This window comes from Girardinichthys multiradiatus, chromosome 2, assembly GCF_021462225.1.
Source record: "Girardinichthys multiradiatus isolate DD_20200921_A chromosome 2, DD_fGirMul_XY1, whole genome shotgun sequence".
Classification (NCBI taxonomy): domain Eukaryota; kingdom Metazoa; phylum Chordata; class Actinopteri; order Cyprinodontiformes; family Goodeidae; genus Girardinichthys; species Girardinichthys multiradiatus.
In genome coordinates this window covers 25,962,666-25,982,122 of record NC_061795.1, presented here as the reverse complement: position 1 = coordinate 25,982,122, position 19,457 = coordinate 25,962,666, and the positions used below count along the sequence as shown (strand labels likewise).

The 19,457-nt window shown below is 38.3% G+C and overlaps 3 protein-coding genes across 5 annotated transcripts in view; 1 reads left to right on the top strand and 2 right to left on the bottom strand.

The window, feature by feature from the left end:
• Positions 1–19,457, top strand: part of cib2 (calcium and integrin binding family member 2) — a 33,488-nt gene that overhangs the window by 10,352 nt on the left and 3,679 nt on the right. Inside the window, exons 1-2 of one of the 3 annotated variants that reach the window (XM_047345662.1) lie at positions 12,819–13,130; positions 15,064–15,098. The exons of the other annotated variants lie outside the window; for them this stretch is intronic. Of the exons in view, the coding sequence (XP_047201618.1) occupies positions 13,080–13,130; positions 15,064–15,098 (86 nt within the window). The 5' untranslated portion in view covers positions 12,819–13,079. Of the gene's footprint in view, positions 1–12,818; positions 13,131–15,063; positions 15,099–19,457 lie in introns of those variants that run through there. 3 annotated transcript variants of the gene reach the window in all.
• Positions 1,338–7,793, bottom strand: idh3a (isocitrate dehydrogenase (NAD(+)) 3 catalytic subunit alpha). Its single transcript, XM_047345635.1, has 11 exons — positions 7,721–7,793; positions 5,831–5,893; positions 5,600–5,683; positions 5,319–5,433; positions 4,924–5,111; positions 4,619–4,752; positions 4,426–4,528; positions 3,764–3,828; positions 2,878–2,962; positions 2,531–2,683; positions 1,338–2,447 (listed from the first exon to the last, which is right to left on the bottom strand). The coding sequence occupies exons 1-11, from the start codon at positions 7,745–7,747 to the stop codon at positions 2,364–2,366; spliced, it is 1,101 nt and encodes a 366-aa protein (XP_047201591.1). The 5' UTR covers positions 7,748–7,793; the 3' UTR covers positions 1,338–2,363.
• lrrc61 (leucine rich repeat containing 61) lies at positions 8,164–12,138 on the bottom strand. Its single transcript, XM_047345646.1, has 9 exons — positions 11,901–12,138; positions 10,903–10,998; positions 10,675–10,821; positions 10,521–10,581; positions 10,162–10,247; positions 10,012–10,077; positions 9,373–9,441; positions 9,141–9,266; positions 8,164–8,880 (listed from the first exon to the last, which is right to left on the bottom strand). Exons 1-9 carry the CDS (start codon positions 11,926–11,928, stop codon positions 8,774–8,776), a joined length of 786 nt encoding a protein of 261 aa, XP_047201602.1. The 5' UTR covers positions 11,929–12,138; the 3' UTR covers positions 8,164–8,773.

The window sequence follows — 19,457 nt, the reverse complement described above, 5'->3', positions numbered from 1 at the left end:
GAGCATGAGCGGCTATTCTGAATTGTCGCTCACAGAAAAATATAAATAAATGCTTAAAAACACGCTGGATGTCCCAGGCCATGAGGCTGCCACCGGAACTACCAGTTCTGCCTGCCACTGCCACAAATTGAGCTCGGCCCTGCTGCAATTCAATCAATTTATCAGCACGTTTGCAATGTAATGCAATGCAGACGTGCACAGCGCCCCCTACTGAACAAGATGGGTAGCTCGGTCAGCAGGGAGCTGAGGAAGAGCGGCTGCTGACGTCACTCTGCTGCGCCCGCAGCTTGGAATGTTTTTTCATTTTCGAGTTCTGGGCAGTACTTTGCGGGCAGACCACGAAAACGAAAAAGCAATGTCTGCTTTGTTTTCTTTTTGATTATGGCATAAAATGTGCAGTCATGAAGAAGAAAATGCAAATGCAAATAGGATGATTGATTACTAATTTTATTTATGGGTCAAATAACGCAGCCACATTCTTAAAATGAAAAAGCATTTCTGTAAATGCTTTTTCATTTTCAAATTTTACATTTCAAATTGAATTTTGGTATCTATTTGCTGGGGTACATTTTGAAAAATAAATCTCAAATGTCTTTTTCTTTTCATTTTAATTTAGTGAAGGAATGAGCAGTCTTGAAGAAGAAAATGCAAATGCAAATAGGATTATTGATTACTAATTTCATTTACGAGTCAAACAATGCAGCCACATTCTTAAAATGAAAAAGCATTTCTGAAAATGCTTTTTCATTTGAAATATGGTAACGATTTGCTTCCATAATTTTTTTGTGTGCAAAAATAATTTTCAACATACGATTTACATTTTTTATAAATACTGATTCATTGTTTTTTCGATCAAAATTGATACTCCTGTTTGATTGTTTTTAGAGATGTGCCTGGCTCTTTCAATAATCAGCAACAAACTTGTTGCTGAATTAAAAAAACTAATTTGAAATCTAACTCTACCAGGCGTATGAATAATTTTGGGCTCAATTGTAAATTGGAAAAGGTGAAGCATATAAAATAGTCCTGTCGTTTTTGATGTCCAGGGTGACTTTGCTTTAAATAAACACATGTAATACAAATGACAAGATTTTCATGTTGATGGAGAAATTATGCAGTTAACTAAGAAACAGAGCACAGATGCTGTGGAGTTTACCAGAAAGGAGGTTGCCCCCCCTCCAAAAAAAAGTGTGTGACACGATTAATGGAAAAAAAAAACATGTTTTCCAAGCTGTTCTAGCTCCGCAAATATCTCTATTGACAAAAAGTGGAATTTCTGTTTTTGTAGGAGCACTCGTGTTAAATGATCTTAGCGATGAGCTCTTAATGTCGTTAAATATGTTATCAGTTCAACTTTATTTACATGGCATTTTACAAACATGAAAGTAACCCAAATAGCTTAACAAAGTGAGGGACACAAAGATCACATAAACATTTACAATAAGACATATGTATTTAGATCAAATATAACTAGTGTGTAACACTACAACGTGTAATCTATTGATATTTGTAATGAAATTTTGAGATGGCAAGCTATTACACAACATGTACGTCCGTAGTGTCATGTTTCTAAAGAGGTAAAAAATGTATTTTGTGGCATCATTTTGTTCTCAGTGCTTATTCTGAATCTAATCAAACTCACATCTCCTTTAAAGAATGTAACCATGAAATTAACAGTTTTTTTTTCATATTTTGTCCATTTGTTTTTTTATAAATACATACTTTATAATGTCTTTAAGTTTAAGAAAAGTGAAGCTGTTGCAATGCATACTTCTAAACACTGTAAACTGTCTTAATAAATTTATCTCAAGCTAGGAAAGGATATATTTTTTAATCTTGTCAGGTTCAGATCAGACCTGTTCACAACAGGAAGTAAAGGTCAAAGTCTAGCATTTCTGCTAGCATTGTGCTTTATACATTCATGATATTTGGAAGAACAACACTTGTGGTTTAAAGACACACCAAGAGCAAAATAATGAGTTTTTGTGCTTATAGAAGCATGTTTTCTCTCACTATTATCAAGTGCATAATCTCAAGCTTATCAGGGAGGCATAATGAAAGACTTGTGACATGTTCACAATGATGACTGTACGTCTTATCTTACTTTAAATTAAAGTCACCTGATAAATATACAATATCCATCATGCAAGTAAATATAATGTAGCTCTATGCGTGTCATGTCTACAGATGCTGTTGGTCATGTGTTTAAGACAATTCTTTGTGCTGAAATCTAAACATTTAAGATCTTAAGCTTCAGAATCTTAAACGCATTTTCTGGGTAAAAGTTTTAAGATAGAGAGCAGAGCATGATTCTAAGTGATGGGACACAGACTATAAAAAGTAACTCCCAGCCTCACAAGCCTTTAGTCCATGTCCTGGACTCTTTGACATATTGCTTCTGTGAACTCTGAGCACTTTGAGCTTCCTCCCAGGTCTTTGGTCAGAACCTTTAGGAAAAATAAAAGAACTTTTAGCGAGAACATCACATCAATAATACATACACAACACATTTTCTTTAAATGTGAATGACCTTTTTGTCCTGAATGGTGTTAAAGCAGGCGGTCTGGATTTTCTGGGCGTGGCCATGCAGGCCCATGTGGCGCAGCATCATGATGGCACTGAGCAGCAGGGCAGTGGGGTTTGCCAGGTCTTTTCCTGCTATATCTGGAGCAGTTCCGTGAACCTGGCAGAAGAAAAAAAAGCAACATTCAACTACCCCGTTTGATGTTTTTAGAAAGAAATGGAAGCAAATCTTACCTTCCCCATCCTGAAGTTATTTCAACAATTCAAACTTTTTTTTTATTATTATCCATTCGATTACCTAATTTTAATTATGTTAGTTCTAACAATGCGTAATGAAATATAAAAACAACATACCGACTCAAATATGGCCACACCATTCGCACCAATGTTTCCACTCGGCGTCACTCCCAAACCTCCGATTAATCCAGCACAGAGATCACTACAGTGATTAAAAAACAAACATAACAGATTTAGTTTAGTTTTTACTTTTTGCCTCTCATCATTATTTTCCACTATTTATTTCTGGTTCAGTCAACACATCTCTGCCGTTGCTCACATTTCAACTGAATATACATGATGATTTAATATTTACTGTCATATTAAAAGAATAAAAGTCATGGTAAAAATCAGTGGACACTTTTTTAATTTTAGTTTTTGCACACTTTTTTTTTTTTAATTCTAAGCTTAAATGCAGAAAAACCATTAAAAACGGTCCTCCTTAGTGATTTCCTGGTGGTGAGAACACCCAATGTGAGGAAAATCGAATAAAAGTTATTGACTGATCATCAGCAAGGATGAGAAACTCTGTCAAAGTAAAGATAAAAACAAAAACATGCTGAATGTTAAAGTTCATTGCAGTAAGATGTGAAAAGGACTAAAGATTTAGATGTGACACTGTCGAAGCTTGAGCCAAAGTCTCATACTAACAGGGCAATGCTTCCAACTACAGCACCAAATCTACAGTAGAAATAAAACATAATTATTCAGTCTATCAAAGGTCCAGTTATTGTAAACAAATGTCCACAAACCTTCCAACTGAAGCAATACGTTTAAACAGGTCATTATTTCATCTAACTGGAATTAAAGGTGCTTTTATAGGTTGCTTAATTACCCTTTCACAGACTGCTTCTGCATTTTTTGCTTACTTCTTGCCAAATAAATAATGACGCCACATCTTCTGACCAGGTGTTTTGGTTTTCATTTGTCTTGATCTGGAAAACCTGAAATCAAATGTAATTACCTTAAAATGTCTCCGTACAAATTTGGCATCAAGAGGACATCAAACTGCGTTGGATCCCGTACCATCTGTAGGAGCGATTTGACAATGTTGCAATTAATTGCAGACGTCACGAATGCAAGAGAGATAGGCAGTGGTTCGTCACCAGTATAAAACTCTACCAAGGTTTTGAAAAGCTATGGTTTCAGAACCACAAAAACATTTGCCATCATGCTGTTCCTACAGTTTAAAAGTACGATATGAGTGAAACTGCCAGAGTGAATTGATTTTTTGTTGTCTGGATGGAGAATCCCCTCCTGGCCCTGCAGCTGAGCACTGCAGGTCAGCTGGCTGAAAGAAAGCTACTGCACTTTACCATTTACTCACAAGAAGAACCAAAGGAGTGCCGTTCTAATGCTGTTCTGAAACTGCAGTAAAATTGGTGTAATATTCTCCACAATAAGCAAGGGTAAGGGTATTAAGGATAACCACAGGTGTTTATTTTACATTTTTGATACCATTATCTTAACTGTACTATTTAATTATTTTTGCAGTAAAATAAGATTTTCATGTTATTTTTTATGTTTACATAAAACCAGAATTTTGTTATAAATACCATGACACCGCAACAGCCTAAATAATAAAGAAAACTAACCTAATTTCCAATACAAGGTACTGGAACTTACATTAAGACACACAGTATCCAAGTACATCTCAGTGAATTTGACATCTTTGTGCTTTTCTGCTGCCTCTCTGCACTTTCGGAGGAAAAGTCCATCCGACATTCGCCTTAAAAAAGGAGCAAACAACGCACAGTCATTTAGCGTCTCTACCGTGACACGAGCTTTGATGAAATCTGTAAAAAAAAATGTAACATACATGATATTAGCCTTATGAACAGCAGTGACACTGGACCTCTTATTGTTTTTTGCATATTCAAAAGTGTACTCTGCAATGCGCTGGCTGGCTTGTTCTGTGATGAGCTTAATACTCTGCACAACTCCATCCACAATCTGAAAGTAGAGATGCAGCAGGAACAATTAACGTGACCTAAAAAATTTAAATTAATATTTCAGAGTCAATTATTGTAAATAAAGAAAACAGTGAGTTATAATGTTTTCATATTAAAAGCAATAAAATCAAATGCAAGAGCTCTAGTCAAAGGTGTTGATGAAGGGTTTTACCATATGTTCAATCCCGCTATACTCTCCCTCAGTGTTCTCCCTGATGGTAACCAGGTTCACGTCAGTATATGGCGTGTCATAACCCTCAATGGACACACAGGGGCGCACATTAGCAAAGAGGTCAAACGTCTTTCTCAGAAGCAGGTTCATGGAGGGATGGCCTGCTGCTATTGGTGTTTCTAAAGGACCTGAAGGTTGAAGCAGTCAATAGTATCCACCAAATAAACAGGTCTAAATAAACTTTCATGAATTTAAAAACTCCCTTTCCAACAAAGGTGTGAAATTGAGGAAAGTGGAGCATTCATTTTTTTTTACTAGGAAAAATAAACAGAAAACCTAAAAGAAATTGAATGTGGTAAATCCTTCCATTTTGTAACAAAAATGATTTAGGTTACCTTTCAGGCCAATTTTCGTTTTGTTCATTGATTGTTTGGCACCAGGAGGAATCATCCACTTTCCACCTGGTCCTTGAATAGCTGTAACATTTCTTTCTTCCCACTGAATGGGGACCTAGTTTAAAATGTAGTTATGCACACAATGAGGGAAAAAAATCTGTATATTTTAAGAAGCTGCACTTTATATACAGAAAAAGCAACAACATTTTAAAAACAGCTGTACTTCTCGCATTGATCCAGTCTGCCAAGAATCAATGCAGCAGTAATAAAAATGAACAAACTTTAGCTGCTTCAAATATCTTCATGACAGCAGCGGAGATCTCTGGACCGATACCATCGCCGGGGATTAAAGTAACAGTTTTCATCTGTGTGGCAAGAGAGAGACAAAGATCACCACAAAGATTATGCTTCTAAGGATTAAGTTTACCCAAAAGTCTTAAACATTAGAACCAGGGAGAAAAAAAAAGTTGATTTTAGTAATCTATAGTAACATTGAAAGCAAATATAATTACCCCACGGATGAAACTCCTGGACTGTAGAGTCTCATTCTTCAAAGCAGCAACTACACATGACGCCTGCAAATTCAGCAACGCCATTTTGGTAAAGTTATTTATGATATTTAGCAATGCAGTCAACGAAAACACTCAGGTCATCCATTGTGGGTGAAAACGTGAGATAGATAAAGTTTGCAAGAGAACTCCAAAGAAGAAAAACCCCCGAACATTTGAAGAACCAAACCCCATTCAATAGTTCATGGTGAATCTTCAGCAATGGCCTTTGCAGCAAACAAAAGAAAGCAACCTCCACCAGCATCATCAAAAGAAAAAGGAAAACCAATGCAGGAAGATCATCTGGAAGAATACAATTTCATCTCTCCAAGACTGTTACTCAGACCATAAGTCTAGATACCTAATCCTCCCATTTAAGTGTGCCATGCATCTGATTTGTATAAAAACTCACCGGCCACTTTATTAGTAACACCTTTGTTGACTCCCTTTTGCCCTCAAAACTGCTGAAATTCTTCAAGGCAAAGATGCAACAAAGGTTCAGAGACTTTGCTCAGAGATTTTGGTCCATATTGACATGAAAGCATCACACATTTGCTGCAAATCTCCCCTTCTATCACATCCCCAAGGTGCTCTATTGGACTGAGATCTGGTGACTGTGAAGGCCACTGGAGTACAGTGAACTGACTGCCAAGTTAAAGAAACCAGTTTAAGATTAACTGAGTTTTGTGACATGTGCCTTATGCTGTAGGAAGGAGCCATCAGAAGATGGGTATGCTGGGATCATAAAGGGATGGACATGGTCAGCAATATTACTCAGGGAGGCTTGTTGTGGTTTCATGATCTTCAAATGGTTCGAAGCAGCCCAAAGTGTGACAAGAAAATATCCCACACACCATCACACCACCACCGTGAACCGTTAAAAACACAAAAGCATCCTGCCTTGCGTTATGACAAATTCTGACCCTACCCTCTGAATGTTGCAGCTGAATTGGAGACTCATCAGACAACACAATGTTTTTCCAAACTCTTATGTCAAACTCTGGTAAGCCTGTGAGTACTGCACCCTCAGTGCTTCAAGGTGCTGCATGTTGTGGCTTTAGAGATGGTATTCTGCATACCTTGGTTGTAAAAGCTACTTTTGCTTTGCGGTCATCTTCAAAGCAATCTGCCAATTCTCCCCTGAGATCAACAACTGCGCTTACTGGATATTTTCTTTATTTTTAATTCTGGTGCCCGGTTTGAACTTCACCATGTAGATGCTCAAGTGCAGCCAAATGCTGCCATGCAATTGGCTGATTTGGCATTTGTGCTAAACAATTGAACAGGTGTATCCAGTAGGTTGCCCAATGAGTGTCTATAGTACATCCAATTAAATTTGAGGCTAAACGTTTCCCTTTAGCTCTGGACTATGATAAGAGTGTTACTAGCTTTACTGACAGTAGTGTTTATGATGAATTAGTGTTGGTGTCCTCGACTCATTTTTAACATTACACTGAAAAAACTGTCTTTGGTTTGAGACATAGCATTTTTACTGTCCTATCTAGAGATGACAGCTGACATTGATGGAAAAACAAACTTTGTCAGCAGATTAATAATCTGTAGACAATAAACATTTGTTGCTATTTGTTAGTTTTAACAAGAAAATTATCTTTAACAATTAGCAAGAAACCGTAGAGCAGATAAGCCATGTAGTAAGCCTCTGTGCCAACTAGATAAGACTGGCAAGACTGGTTGCTATAGTAACCACGTCAAAGGCTCGTCTTAATAAGCATATGAAGCATTGCCTGTATTTTATCTTCGTCAGTTTGAGCGTAACTTAAAAAATCTGACACAAATTACCAGGAATCTGGTGAATTTCTTAAGAAAACTGATATAAATTTTATGGATGCATACCGTTGACCTCCACGCGTATCCTGCCATCGTGAGCTAGCAGTCGAAATATTAGCAGCGGAAGCGCGGAACTGGTCAAGCTAGAGAAAGCATGGAGCTAACTTCCGTCTTTCAACATAAACTTAAATATAAATATCGATTTCTGTACTTTCTGGTATGTTGGTTCAAATGTTAATTTTATTTCAAGCCCGGTTAACTAAGAAAAACAGCAAATCTAATATAAACGTTTCTAAGACACATTGTATAAATTTTACCAATCCATAAGGTCTGAACTGATGTTTAGGTTTTTGTACGTGCATTGTACGATCATCACCAGCAGGTGACAGCATGACATTTTATGGAAACCATGCCTGGTGACTTGCAAAGGATTATAATTGTTTCCAACTTAAACAATTAACATCAAGCGTATTTTGCTCTGAATGTGGAAAGTGAGTAATATGGATATGCATATTTTTTGAATTTAATCTAAATAAACATGGAAGTCAGGATTAAACACACTTTTACAGGCTTATAAATAATGTATTTTCAAGAAGTTGGTTGCACACATAAAACCTATGGTAAAAAACAAGTAGAAAGAGCCAAAACAATCATTCAGTCAAACTTTGCATATACACAATAGCAAAAATATACAGTGTAGGACACATTTACTCTTTAACCAGGAATGTAAAATGTTAAACTCCCAGTAAGTAAAGACCAATACAAATTCTTGTAAGCAGCATAGTTCTCAGCATAAATTCAGGCTACGGCATTGTACAAAATGCACACTGCGTAAGTTAAGACATCTTTGAACCAAACTGAAGGGCATCAGTATGAGTGAAGGTTTTCAAACCACCAACATATTTATTATTCTTGTAACCAATGCATAGGATGAATACAGTAACAGCAAAGTCCACACACTGCGGCACAGAGCATGTGTGTTAGGCAATGATGTTCAGAAAGCATTTGGATATAGCATGGTTATCTGCAAAAGCTACAGTACATTTGTCATATTACATCATTACAAAGCAAAAAAAGGCTGCTCAATGTTGCACAGAGGTGTGTACAAAAAAGCCCCGTTCAGATGGCATATTGCTTTGGCTGCTTCTTCAAGCTCATGGATCTCTCAGTTTGGGAAATCACATGAGTGGCTCTGTTGTTCAGGAGTCTGCATTCATGAAGAACATCTGGAGAAGCAAAGATAAGAATTACATGCACAGAGGCATTTTAATTAATTGGAATAACATTAGAAACATTGTTCATTTCAGTAATTAATTTTAAAAAGTGAAACTCAAACAGAGATTCGCCTCACACAGGATGATATAAATATTTTTAAATCAATTTTTTGATGCTTTTCTAATTTATTTAGATGCCAAAGTATAAAATCAGCAGAGTTGACAAACGGTATAACTACACTTTGCTCGAAGAAACACCGTAAACCGCTCACCATTGAACTGTTTGTAGGCTTCTTCAATAATGGCATTGTTTGATCGCTTTATCTCCCAGTAACCCTCTTCTACCCATGGCTTGCAATCAGAACGTTCAATAAGCTGGCCGTTCTTGTATGAACCAGCTGATCATTAAGAGAAGGATAAAACAGTTCAAAGATATTACATTAAACATATATCCATGCAAGATTGTTGTTGGTTAACATTTGTGGCAAACAAAAAAATGTATACCCTTAATCGTCTCATCAATGTCTTTGCACAACTGGTACAATTCACTTCCTCGTCCAACAACTCTCTCTCCTGTCATTTCAAACAGATAATATAAACACATTCAGCCAAAACAAAGCAAAACATTCAACCCTAATAATGTTGTCTAGTTAACTTGTTAAGCCCTAAGGGTTTTAGAGCAATTCCTGCCTGGAATTACATAACTGAAATAAATCAAGAATAGCTTCACAGTTATAAAGTCTAAATGCGTACCTTTTGTAAAGTTAAGACATAAAAAAATAATTTTCCAGTGGAACAACTATTGCAACTCTTACTATGCCTGATTTATTTGTGATTTGTGAAACAAAGACAAAATCCAGTTTGTTGAACCCCTACATGTCCAGTATTTAATTACACCGGACATGGGAGTTTGCTACAATAAGAAAGTGGTTTAATGTTGGGTTTTGTTCAGAGTCACCCCTGTCTGAAGGACCTTTAAATGTGATCTTGGGTGTTTAATTTGCTGTAAAACCCAAAGTATTTATACAAAAAACTAATTTGGTTTTGATTTTAGAGGCAGAGAAAAAACAGCGTGTCACACCTGGACCCGCCGGTGGGTCCATAGCTTAAGAGGTTAAAGATTTAAAGAAAAATAAATCCTACCATCCAGCACCTTGATGTTCGGGAACATCTCAAGTACAACTGGTCTGTATGATGCGCTCCTGCACACTGACAAAAACCAAAGCCACATAAAGAACATTAATCACTGTTTTCCATTTTATTGGAATCTCAACTATAGTTCTTATAAATTACCTGGGTTACTGTAATTGTATGTGTTGTCTCTCAGACGTATGTTTTCTAGCTTTTTCAGAGAAAGAAGGCAGTGTAGGCTCTCAGTGCTGTTGAAAAACAACACAGAAGGTAGTTTGTTTTTTCAAAACCCAATTCAGCGTCAAATCCAGTTTTGAAAACGTATCAAATGAGTTGTTGTCATCTAGGAAAGTCTAGACTAACTGTATACATTCTAAAGCTACTACGATTTACAGAAACATCATGTAAATATTTTAATGACATTAAAATTAGTTCAAATCATCAGTTTTTTTTTTTGTTTTTTTTTATATTATTCTATTCTTTTACAATTTATTTAACATGTAAATTTGTGGCACACATACCTGGATATGATATTACCAGCTAAATTTAAATTTTGTAAATTTTCACAACTACGAAGTGGCTCTGGGAAAACAACCAAAAACAGAGAACACAAATTAACTTTACATGATTCAATTTTGAAGAAAAGTGAATTGAAATGAAGCCTGTTTGCCTTACCTATATTAGAAATTCTGTTAGCAGACAGATTTAGCACCGAGAGAAGCCGAAGAGATGCTAGAGGTCCAAGATTTGTGACATTATTCAAAGACAGGTCCAGCCTCTCCAAATTTACACATTCCCCAATGCATCCAAGCTCATGTACTCCTTAAAGGCATGACACAAACATTTTTTACAGACAATAACTGTGAATGTATAAACATTAAATAGTAGAGCATAAATCCTTACCAAGACCTCTGAGCTTAAGAAACAGAATGGATTCCAAATCAAATTCTCCCGTTCGTGACTTCAGCAGCACAGCGGTTATCTTCTCACACTCTGCATCTGAAGGAATCAGAGTGACAAGACCATGCAAAACAAAACAACATTCACTTTCTATTCTTATACATGCAGTGCAACTACAGATCCCTTAATGTGTGACTCAGCACTGCAAAAGAAAATGATGGAAGCACTTCTTGTTCTAATGGCCGGGGGGGAAAAAAATGTAATTCAAGCTGTTCATTATCTTTTTCCTGACAGCACACAGAGCTATTTTACTGATAGCTCCTAAGGAGGGGGTCACAACAGACAGATGTGCTGATGTGTTCACTGTTGTGTAATGTTGTAATTCCAACTGCACGCATGAGTAACAGCTCAGAGTTATTGTTTTAGTGTGTTTAAGGCAGTGTGTGTCTCTACACATGAGTTCTCCTCACTCACTTAACCAGAGATGATGATGTTGGTGTCTGCTTAAATTTTTTTTACAAGCCTGTAAAATTGTTCAGCTCACTGGAACTGGAAACTGCTGGAATGATGAAATGCAAACGTACAACCAAGCAAAAAAAAAAAAAAAAAACTGAGATGGGTGGAACAAATAGGAGCACCAAATATGTCCTGTATTTGCGGAGAAATACATTACAAATGTGAACTTTCTTCACGGTCAACTAACAATAACATTAAATGGTGTTAGCTACACTGATACTAGCAATGAGCGCCGTTCCTAAGGCAGCAGCTAGGAGAAATTATGATAATCATTCAACACATAAAAACATGGCGAGTGCTTAAATAAAACAATAGCAGTGTCCTCCTTTGTTTTTTTTTCTCCTGATGTGACGAAGCTATGAGAAGCGTAACAAGCACAGGCGCGCTGTTAGCTTCATTTTATCCCAGGACACAGTTAGCTACAGTTAGCACAGGCTGCTAGTGGCTAACAGTAACGTAGCAACAAGCTATCCGTCACAACTTACCCTGCTCCCTTTCTCGCTTACAGTCCATGTTGGCCAACTTTGATGTTGACAAATCAAACAAAGGTCACAAAGGGTGACAGCTGAACCAGCGCAAAGCGAGGCAGGAATTATTTAGGAAATGTGAAATTATCATTTGTCAAGAGGTGGCATAAGGACACGCTCATTGGTGCTGTAATAACAGGCAGGTGGATTAGAGACAAGACATCACACCACCAGGCCGTGGAGCTCAGCGGCGGGAGAGTTTAAAGGGAGACGGTTATCTCTGAGCAGCAGGGACGAGAAGATAGCTCAGATAGAGACTTTGATTTGACTGCGGGTGCAACAGGTTCTTTGATCAAATTAAAAGTTTCAAATAATTCATTCTAATAATGGTTATTATTATTATTATTATTAAACATCTACATTGAAAACGTCTGATATGATTTATTTTTTAGAAATGTCCAGTAAGACTATTACAACACTTAGAGTATATTTATTTCTGTAACTCAAAAAGTGGAACTCATACTATATAGATTCATTAACCTCTGCTTTATTTATTAAGCGGTGTTTTCTGTTCATTTTGATGATAATGGCATACAGACAGGGGCGGATCTACAGGGGCAGCTGTAGCGCCTCCCACCACACACACACAACCCTTAATTTAGTTAGTTGCAATTAGCCTGCTCATTACATAATGATCTCCTAATACTAATAATTGTTATACTTTATTCTAAAAAGTTATAGGTAATTTAAAGGTCTTATCTAAGGGGCCTTATTTGCTGTTATATCAACCCTATTATTAGCAGGTCCTAGTTCATGTTTATTTATTTATCTGCCTGTGGGCTGTCTGATTGGTTTGTCTGCACTCCGGTGGAAACACCACCTGTGTTCTTAAGGAGATGCAGATCAGCTTGCTCTCATCAGGGTTTGCAGATAAAGTCTACTGCTCTGGGTCAACCGTGACCGTGTTCTTCTTTTCTGTTTCTTTTCTAAATTTCTTTTCCATCAAATATTTGTTCTCATGGCAGGCATATCCTGAATGGACATCAACTGCAATCTTTTTGAAGTTCTTGCAACGATATTCAACTCAGCTTGTGCGGATACTTTGACTTGGCCGACCCCATAAATGCCTTTCTTTGAGAAAAGGCGGTGGACTTTCTTTGCTTTGAATGTGTACAAGCAACAAATTACTTGATAAAGATGGGTAATAAGCAAACAATCTTCACCAATGAGCAACTTGATGCTTATCAGGTAAGATGCAGGCTGGCTGTGTTTGAATTATTATGAAGGACAGTAAGTTATGTATAACTACCAATAAGAAAAATTAGATGCTTACTATATTTTATTGAGACCTGCAGAACTAATTATCAGCAAGGCATATTGAAAAACATTTAGGAAAATGTTTGAGATGCACCAAGATACAGATTTCAGGTATTCTTTGAGGTCTAACTTACCAATTGCAATTTCGTCTGATTTGTTTTATTCTAAGGGCTACAAAAGAGTTAAAAGTCAGCCTTGGGGTTCATGAGAAATAGTACTTGATAGTCTAAAAGAAAATTAACCAACTACAAAATTATTTCCCTTTATTCATCAAAGCATAATCATTCCCCCTTAGCTTATGTTTAATAGACAAAAAACTTTACCCAAGTGCATGCATTGGGTTGATTTATAGACACAAAATTACAGTACTCCCCAGTTTAGGTGTAATTACTGTAATGTAGAGGCATGCTTATAAGTAAGTTTGATCTGTGTTTACTGATGAGAGCTGATTAGGGAAAAATTGGTTGATTCCGATCTCTTGCTGACTGATTGGTGCATTTCTAAAAATTCTGCTAAAGACAAAAAAGAGAGTAATAACTTCACAAAATGAAGTTCTGTGCTCTATCTTATTAACTTGCATGATTTAAAATCTACAATGGTTTTATTCTTGTTAGGTATTATTTATACTAATTTACATTATGATACATCTGTTAATATTTTTTGATATTGGACACGAGAAAAGGAAATTATTATATATAACAATGAATTTATCCTGAACTCCTTGTCGTTTGAATAGATTACATTAAATTACCAATATAATTTCCATTGCAAAGTTGTCAGCATAGTCCCAATATATACATACATATATATTTATATATAAATATAAAAATTGCCCCCTTTAACCAATAACCTGGGTATTCATCCGGAAATGCATAGCTCCATTTACTACAGTTCACTTTGTGATATGCCGTGGGATTAATAATTGATGCTAAGCCAGTGATATGCTGTGAAACTCTATTCTCAGGACTCAGTTTAGTTCTCAAGGGCCTCTCTGGTTACTATAGTGGCTTTTAAAATGCTCCTCTTAAAATCCCATTGCTTTCTGTTCTATTCCTTCTTCAGGTTTTCAGAGTCTGACTCCTAAAGTTTATGCAGCTTTCTGGGCTTTAGTGACATTTACACAAACGTTGTATCACTTTGTTAAAGCATCTGATGTCAGACTCAATTGTTATTATACCCTAGACATTAACAGTATACATTGTTACTAGAACTCTGCAGCTGTTAAGGCGCTGTTTCTTACACCCACGAGCATAGCTGAGTATAAAGAGCTAATGTAAACCGAGGTGTTTCCTGTCGGGCTGTTGGGTATTACGTGTGCCAACACATACATGTTAGACAACAGTAGATCATGTTGCTGTGTGTACTCTCACAGCCATCATCACTTGAGAGAAACCAAACACTTGGATTAGCTTTCTACAGTCATTTAGAGGAGCTGTAAAGCTATTTAATATGATTCAACAGATTTGGTGTCCAATGCAGACTGATGTTATACATGATATGGCGAGCTCCTTATGTGCTGCAATGAGCCTGTTGCCGGTTCATCACTGTTGTTTTCCTTGGAGCACTTTTGACAGATACTGAGCACTGTAGTCCAGCAACACAACACAAGAGTTCCACTTTTGGAAAGCCTCGGCCCATTCATCTAGCCATCACAATTTGTCCCATTTTTCCTACTTCTAATACATTATGTCTGAGGACACAATGTTCACCTGCTGTATAAAGTAGACAATCTAATTACAGGTGACCTGATGAAGGGGGGTCATTTTTATGGATTTCACCTGTTAGTAGTCATGATGTTGTGTCTGATTGAATTATATATTTATTTGGTATCAGTGCTGTGATTTGATGTTTCCTCTTATTGCAGGACTGCACGTTTTTCACTCGCAAAGAAATTTTGCGGTAAGATGTTTGCTTTTTGGATCCTTTGATTCTGATTGCTTGGCGATGCACTTGTTCTGTTGATCAGTAGACTAAACATTTCACCATCTGTTTTGACCCTAAAATATCAGGGACTTTGTTATCTGGTATGGTAAATGACAAAGTCTCTTGCAATACATGGGTCTGCAATAAATGATAACCTCTCCAGATTGTTTTTTTTCCCTGAAGCTTAAACCTTTGGAAAAAAATATTTTTTTTTTAATTTAATTTATTTTAATCTGCCTATAGCATTAATTGATTGCAGCTGTAATAATGATCCTAGGTGTTGTTCATGAGAGGTACATTTCAATGTTTGAGACCATAGATCTTAACTGGAAAATGGTAGATTGTTCCCTTCAGGTACGTTCTCAGTTCCTTCCTTAAGCAGAATAGTGCAAGTATCTTGGTGTCTTGTTAACAAGTGATGAAGGGAGGCTGGACTCAGACTTAGAGATATGGTAACTCAATAATCCAAGGGGAGCTTGGCATAGAACTGCTGCACCTCCACATCGAAAGGAGTCAGCCAAGGTGGTTCAGGTACCTGATCAGGATACCTTTTAGGCTCCTCTCCTTGGAGATTTTCATGGTGTGTCCCTCATGGTGGAGACCTCAAAGCAAATCCAGAACTCACCTTTAAGGACTATACATCCCTGATGGCCTGGGAACACCTGAGGATTCACCCAAATGAACAACGTCAGCAGCTCAATCATGGATAAGCAGCAAGCAATGGATCTATTTCAAAATTAATAACGCATGGCTAAAATAAACCACAAGATATGTATGGCTTAAACTGTGTGTCCTCATATACTTATTGCTTACTAGCAAGGAATTTAATATGGGATTTCTGCTCTGATAAGCTAAGAAAAGAAGAAGAGTGCCTTATTAAATAGGAGTTTATTGAACAACATTCTGCCACCATTTATTGAAAGAGCTACATTTTGAATACTGAGGTAAAGTTTCTCTGAGGTCGGTTCAATGAACTCTACCCAGAACTCCTCCTCTCTTATTACCCAAAACATTAACACACCTAAGCCACATTTACTTTGACGTTTGCCTCTGTTCCCTTTTAGGTGCTAGATATATTTAGCACCTAAAACTCATGCGAAGGTTTGTTATCATATCAAGCTTTAATGTTCTCAGTGTAATCTGCTTTGCATAAAGTGTTTCCTCAATGAGTAGATGTAAATGAGCTGATCATCACCAGTAGGAAAGATGCAGTCAAGACAAACAGAAAACTATAGAAACTTCATTAAACAATGACACAGTGTATAGAGCATGTTCAGTATTCTCAGAACCAGTTCTCAGCTAAGAATTTAAAGTTTAGAAGTTGTTGTCTGTGGAGATCAAGAGGGTCTTGCTGCACTGCTGTGTCTTTGAACATAGCTGAACGTTTGAAAGTCTTCTTCACTCTTGAGGTATTGTTTTCAGGGCCGCTAAAAGAAGGGTGATGTTTCTGTCTCGTTTCAAAACCTTGCAAAAAATGACAATGCCCCTCTTGCATATAATCAAAGAGTTGATGGGTAGCATCACCTCTCTCTTCTTGTCACTCACCAGCTGACTAATATTTAAAAACAGCCTACTTTTCTTTTTCATGGGGATGAGTAGTGATGCTCATTTTTCAGTGTCTGTTATCAGTTCTAGAATCTGAAAGATAAAGCTACTCAAAGAAATGAAATGAAGATTCACAAAGAAGGTCGTTAAAGCAAAGTTGACAGTTAGCAATATGCATAAAAATGGTCTTGCACTTTATGACTTTCTAGCTCTGAGAGTTACATCAAAGTGAGGAAAGCACATTCTGTCCTGAGAGAAGACAAGCTGGATTAAACGTCTGTTGTTCAATATAGGCTTTCCAGATATTTGTTTAAAATCTGCACAGATACTAAATACCTGAAGTAAATAATATTGACCAGGTTTCTTCTCTTCACCACATCCTGTCTGGCAGAGTAGCACTGAGAATTGTTGTCTGAGCACCAAGAAGAAGCCCAAGAGATTTACTTTCACAAGTGGAGCATTACGGCTAACAATTTAATGCTCTGCTGATATTTATAGAAAAGAAACTTTATTAGCAACTGCTTTGGCATTATTTCAGTTGTTATGGACACGGAGACGGAAACAAAAAGGAAAAAATATGAAGCAAGAAAGAGAGAAACTTGAGGAAAAAAGGAAAAAGGGAGAGAAGGAGAAAAGAATGGAGGAGAGAAAGATAGATGAAGAGAATACAATATAATACCTAGAAGATTGCTTCTACACCTGCAGAAACATATATAATAACAGCACGGTACTAATGAATGCAAGATGTATTTTGTGGTAACTGCGGCTCAGTATAGAACATTTGTGTATCTGTTTATACCTGAATCTATAAGCCCTGTGGATTTGAGTGTGAGCACGCTTGTGTATACAAGGTTTCTCCACAAAAATATGCAATAGCGAGTGTGAGGAGCAACGGACCTGCCCCCGTGGACCTGAGACAGACAAGGAGGAGGTCCGAGCCACAGACATCCAAAGGCCCACCAGAGCACAGGACCCCCGGAAGAACCACCGCTGGGACTACTGCATTCCCCGCAGAGAAGAGCAGGGGAAAGTCCCAGGGGAACCACCCAGCAGCCACAGTGCAGAAGCCCCAGGGAGGTGCAGCAACGAGCCCAAAGGCCCCATCGGCAGCGGTCTACGCCAGAGCAGGTCCAGCCATGGATCCAGACACCCGAGACCCCGGGTAACATCATCTCCCAAGCAGAGGCCCGACAGAGCACAGGGGCCCAGGCCCCGGCAAGCATCTACGTTATATGTCCATTAGCCCAAGTAAAAGGAACTCTTAATTCTTCAGCATAGCAAGTCGTTGTGGACAATTCCCTGCCCCCACTTCGTGGAAACACTTTGGAGACGGCCCATTTTTGCTCCAACATGACAGTGCACCAGTGCACCAAGCAAGGTCCATAAAGACATGGATGAGCAAGAACACCTTAGAAATGAATTTGAGCAGAAACTGTGAGTCAGCCTTTTTGTCCAACAAATACGATTCTGGATGAAGGGTCAGAAATATATACTGCTCAAAGAAATAAAGGGAACACTCAAATAACACATCCTAGATCTGAATGAATGAAATATTCTAATTAAATACTTTGTTCTGTACAAAATCACACAAAAATCTTGAATGGAAATCAAATGTATTAACCAATGGATGCCTGGATTTGGAGTCACACACAAAATGAAAGTGGAAAAACACACTAGAGGCTGATCCAACTTTGATGTAATGTCCTTAAAACAAGTCAAAATGAGGCTCAGTATTGTGTGTGGCCTTCACATGCTTGTATGACCTCCCTACAACACCTGGGCATGCTCCTGATGAGACGGCGGATGGTCTCCTGAAGGATCTCCTCCCAGACCTGGACTAAAGCATCTGCCAACTCCTGGACAGTCTGTGGTGCAATGTGACGTTAGTGGATGGAGCGAGACATGATGTCCCAGATGTGCTCAATTGGATTCAGGTCTGGGGAACGGGCGGGCCAGTCCATAGCTTCAATGTCTTCATCTTGCAGGAACTGCTGACACACTCCAGCCACATGAGGTCTAGCATTGTCCTGCATTAGGAGGAACCCAGGGCCAACCGCACCAGCATATGGTCTCGCAAGGGGTCTGAGGATCTCATCTCGGTACCTAATGGCAGTCAGGCTACCTCTGGCGAGCACATGGAGGGCCATGCACCCCTCCAAAGAAATGCCACCCCACACCATTACTGACCCACTGCCAAACCGGTCATGCTGAAGGATGTTGCAGGCAGCAGATTGCTCTCCATGGTGTCTCCAGACTCTGTCACGTCTGTCACATGTGCTCAGTGTGAACCTGCTTTCATCTGTGAAGAGCAGAGGGTGCCAGTGGTAAATTTACCAATCCTGGTGTTCTCTGGCAAATGCCAAGCGTCCTGCACGGTGTTGGGCTGTGAGCACAACCCCCATTTGTGGACGTCGGGCCCTCATACCTCCTCATGGAGTCGGTTTCTAACTGTTTGTGCAGACACATGCATATTTGTGGCCTGCTGGAGGTCATTTTGCATGGCTCTGGCAGTGCTCCTCCTGTTCCTCCTTGCACAAAGGTGGAGGTAGCGGTCCTGCTACTGGGTTGTTGGCCTCCTCCACGTCTCCTGGTGTACTGGCCTGTCTCCTGGTAGAGCCTCCAGGCTCTGAACACTACGCTGACAGACACAGCAAACCTTGCCACAGCTCGCATTGATGTGCCATCCTGGATGAGCTGCACTACCTGAGCCACTTGTGTGGGTTGTAGAGTCCGTCTCATGCTACCATGAGTGTGAAAGCACCACCAACATTCAAAAGTGACCAAAACATC

Excerpts from the sequence above, each read along its gene's own strand:
- idh3a (XM_047345635.1), bottom strand. The coding sequence starts at position 7,747 with ATGGCAGGATACGCGTGGAGGTCAACG. Across the intron at positions 5,112-5,318 it reads AACGAAAATTGGCCTGAAAG|GTCCTTTAGAAACACCAATA; the intron begins GTAACCTAAATC and ends TTCAACCTTCAG. Across the intron at positions 2,448-2,530 it reads ACACCATTCAGGACAAAAAG|GTTCTGACCAAAGACCTGGG; the intron begins GTCATTCACATT and ends TTTTTCCTAAAG.
- lrrc61 (XM_047345646.1), bottom strand. The coding sequence starts at position 11,928 with ATGGACTGTAAGCGAGAAAGGGAGCAGG. Across the intron at positions 10,999-11,900 it reads TAAGCGAGAAAGGGAGCAGG|ATGCAGAGTGTGAGAAGATA; the intron begins GTAAGTTGTGAC and ends TGATTCCTTCAG. Across the intron at positions 9,442-10,011 it reads GAACATCAAGGTGCTGGATG|GAGAGAGAGTTGTTGGACGA; the intron begins GTAGGATTTATT and ends TTGAAATGACAG.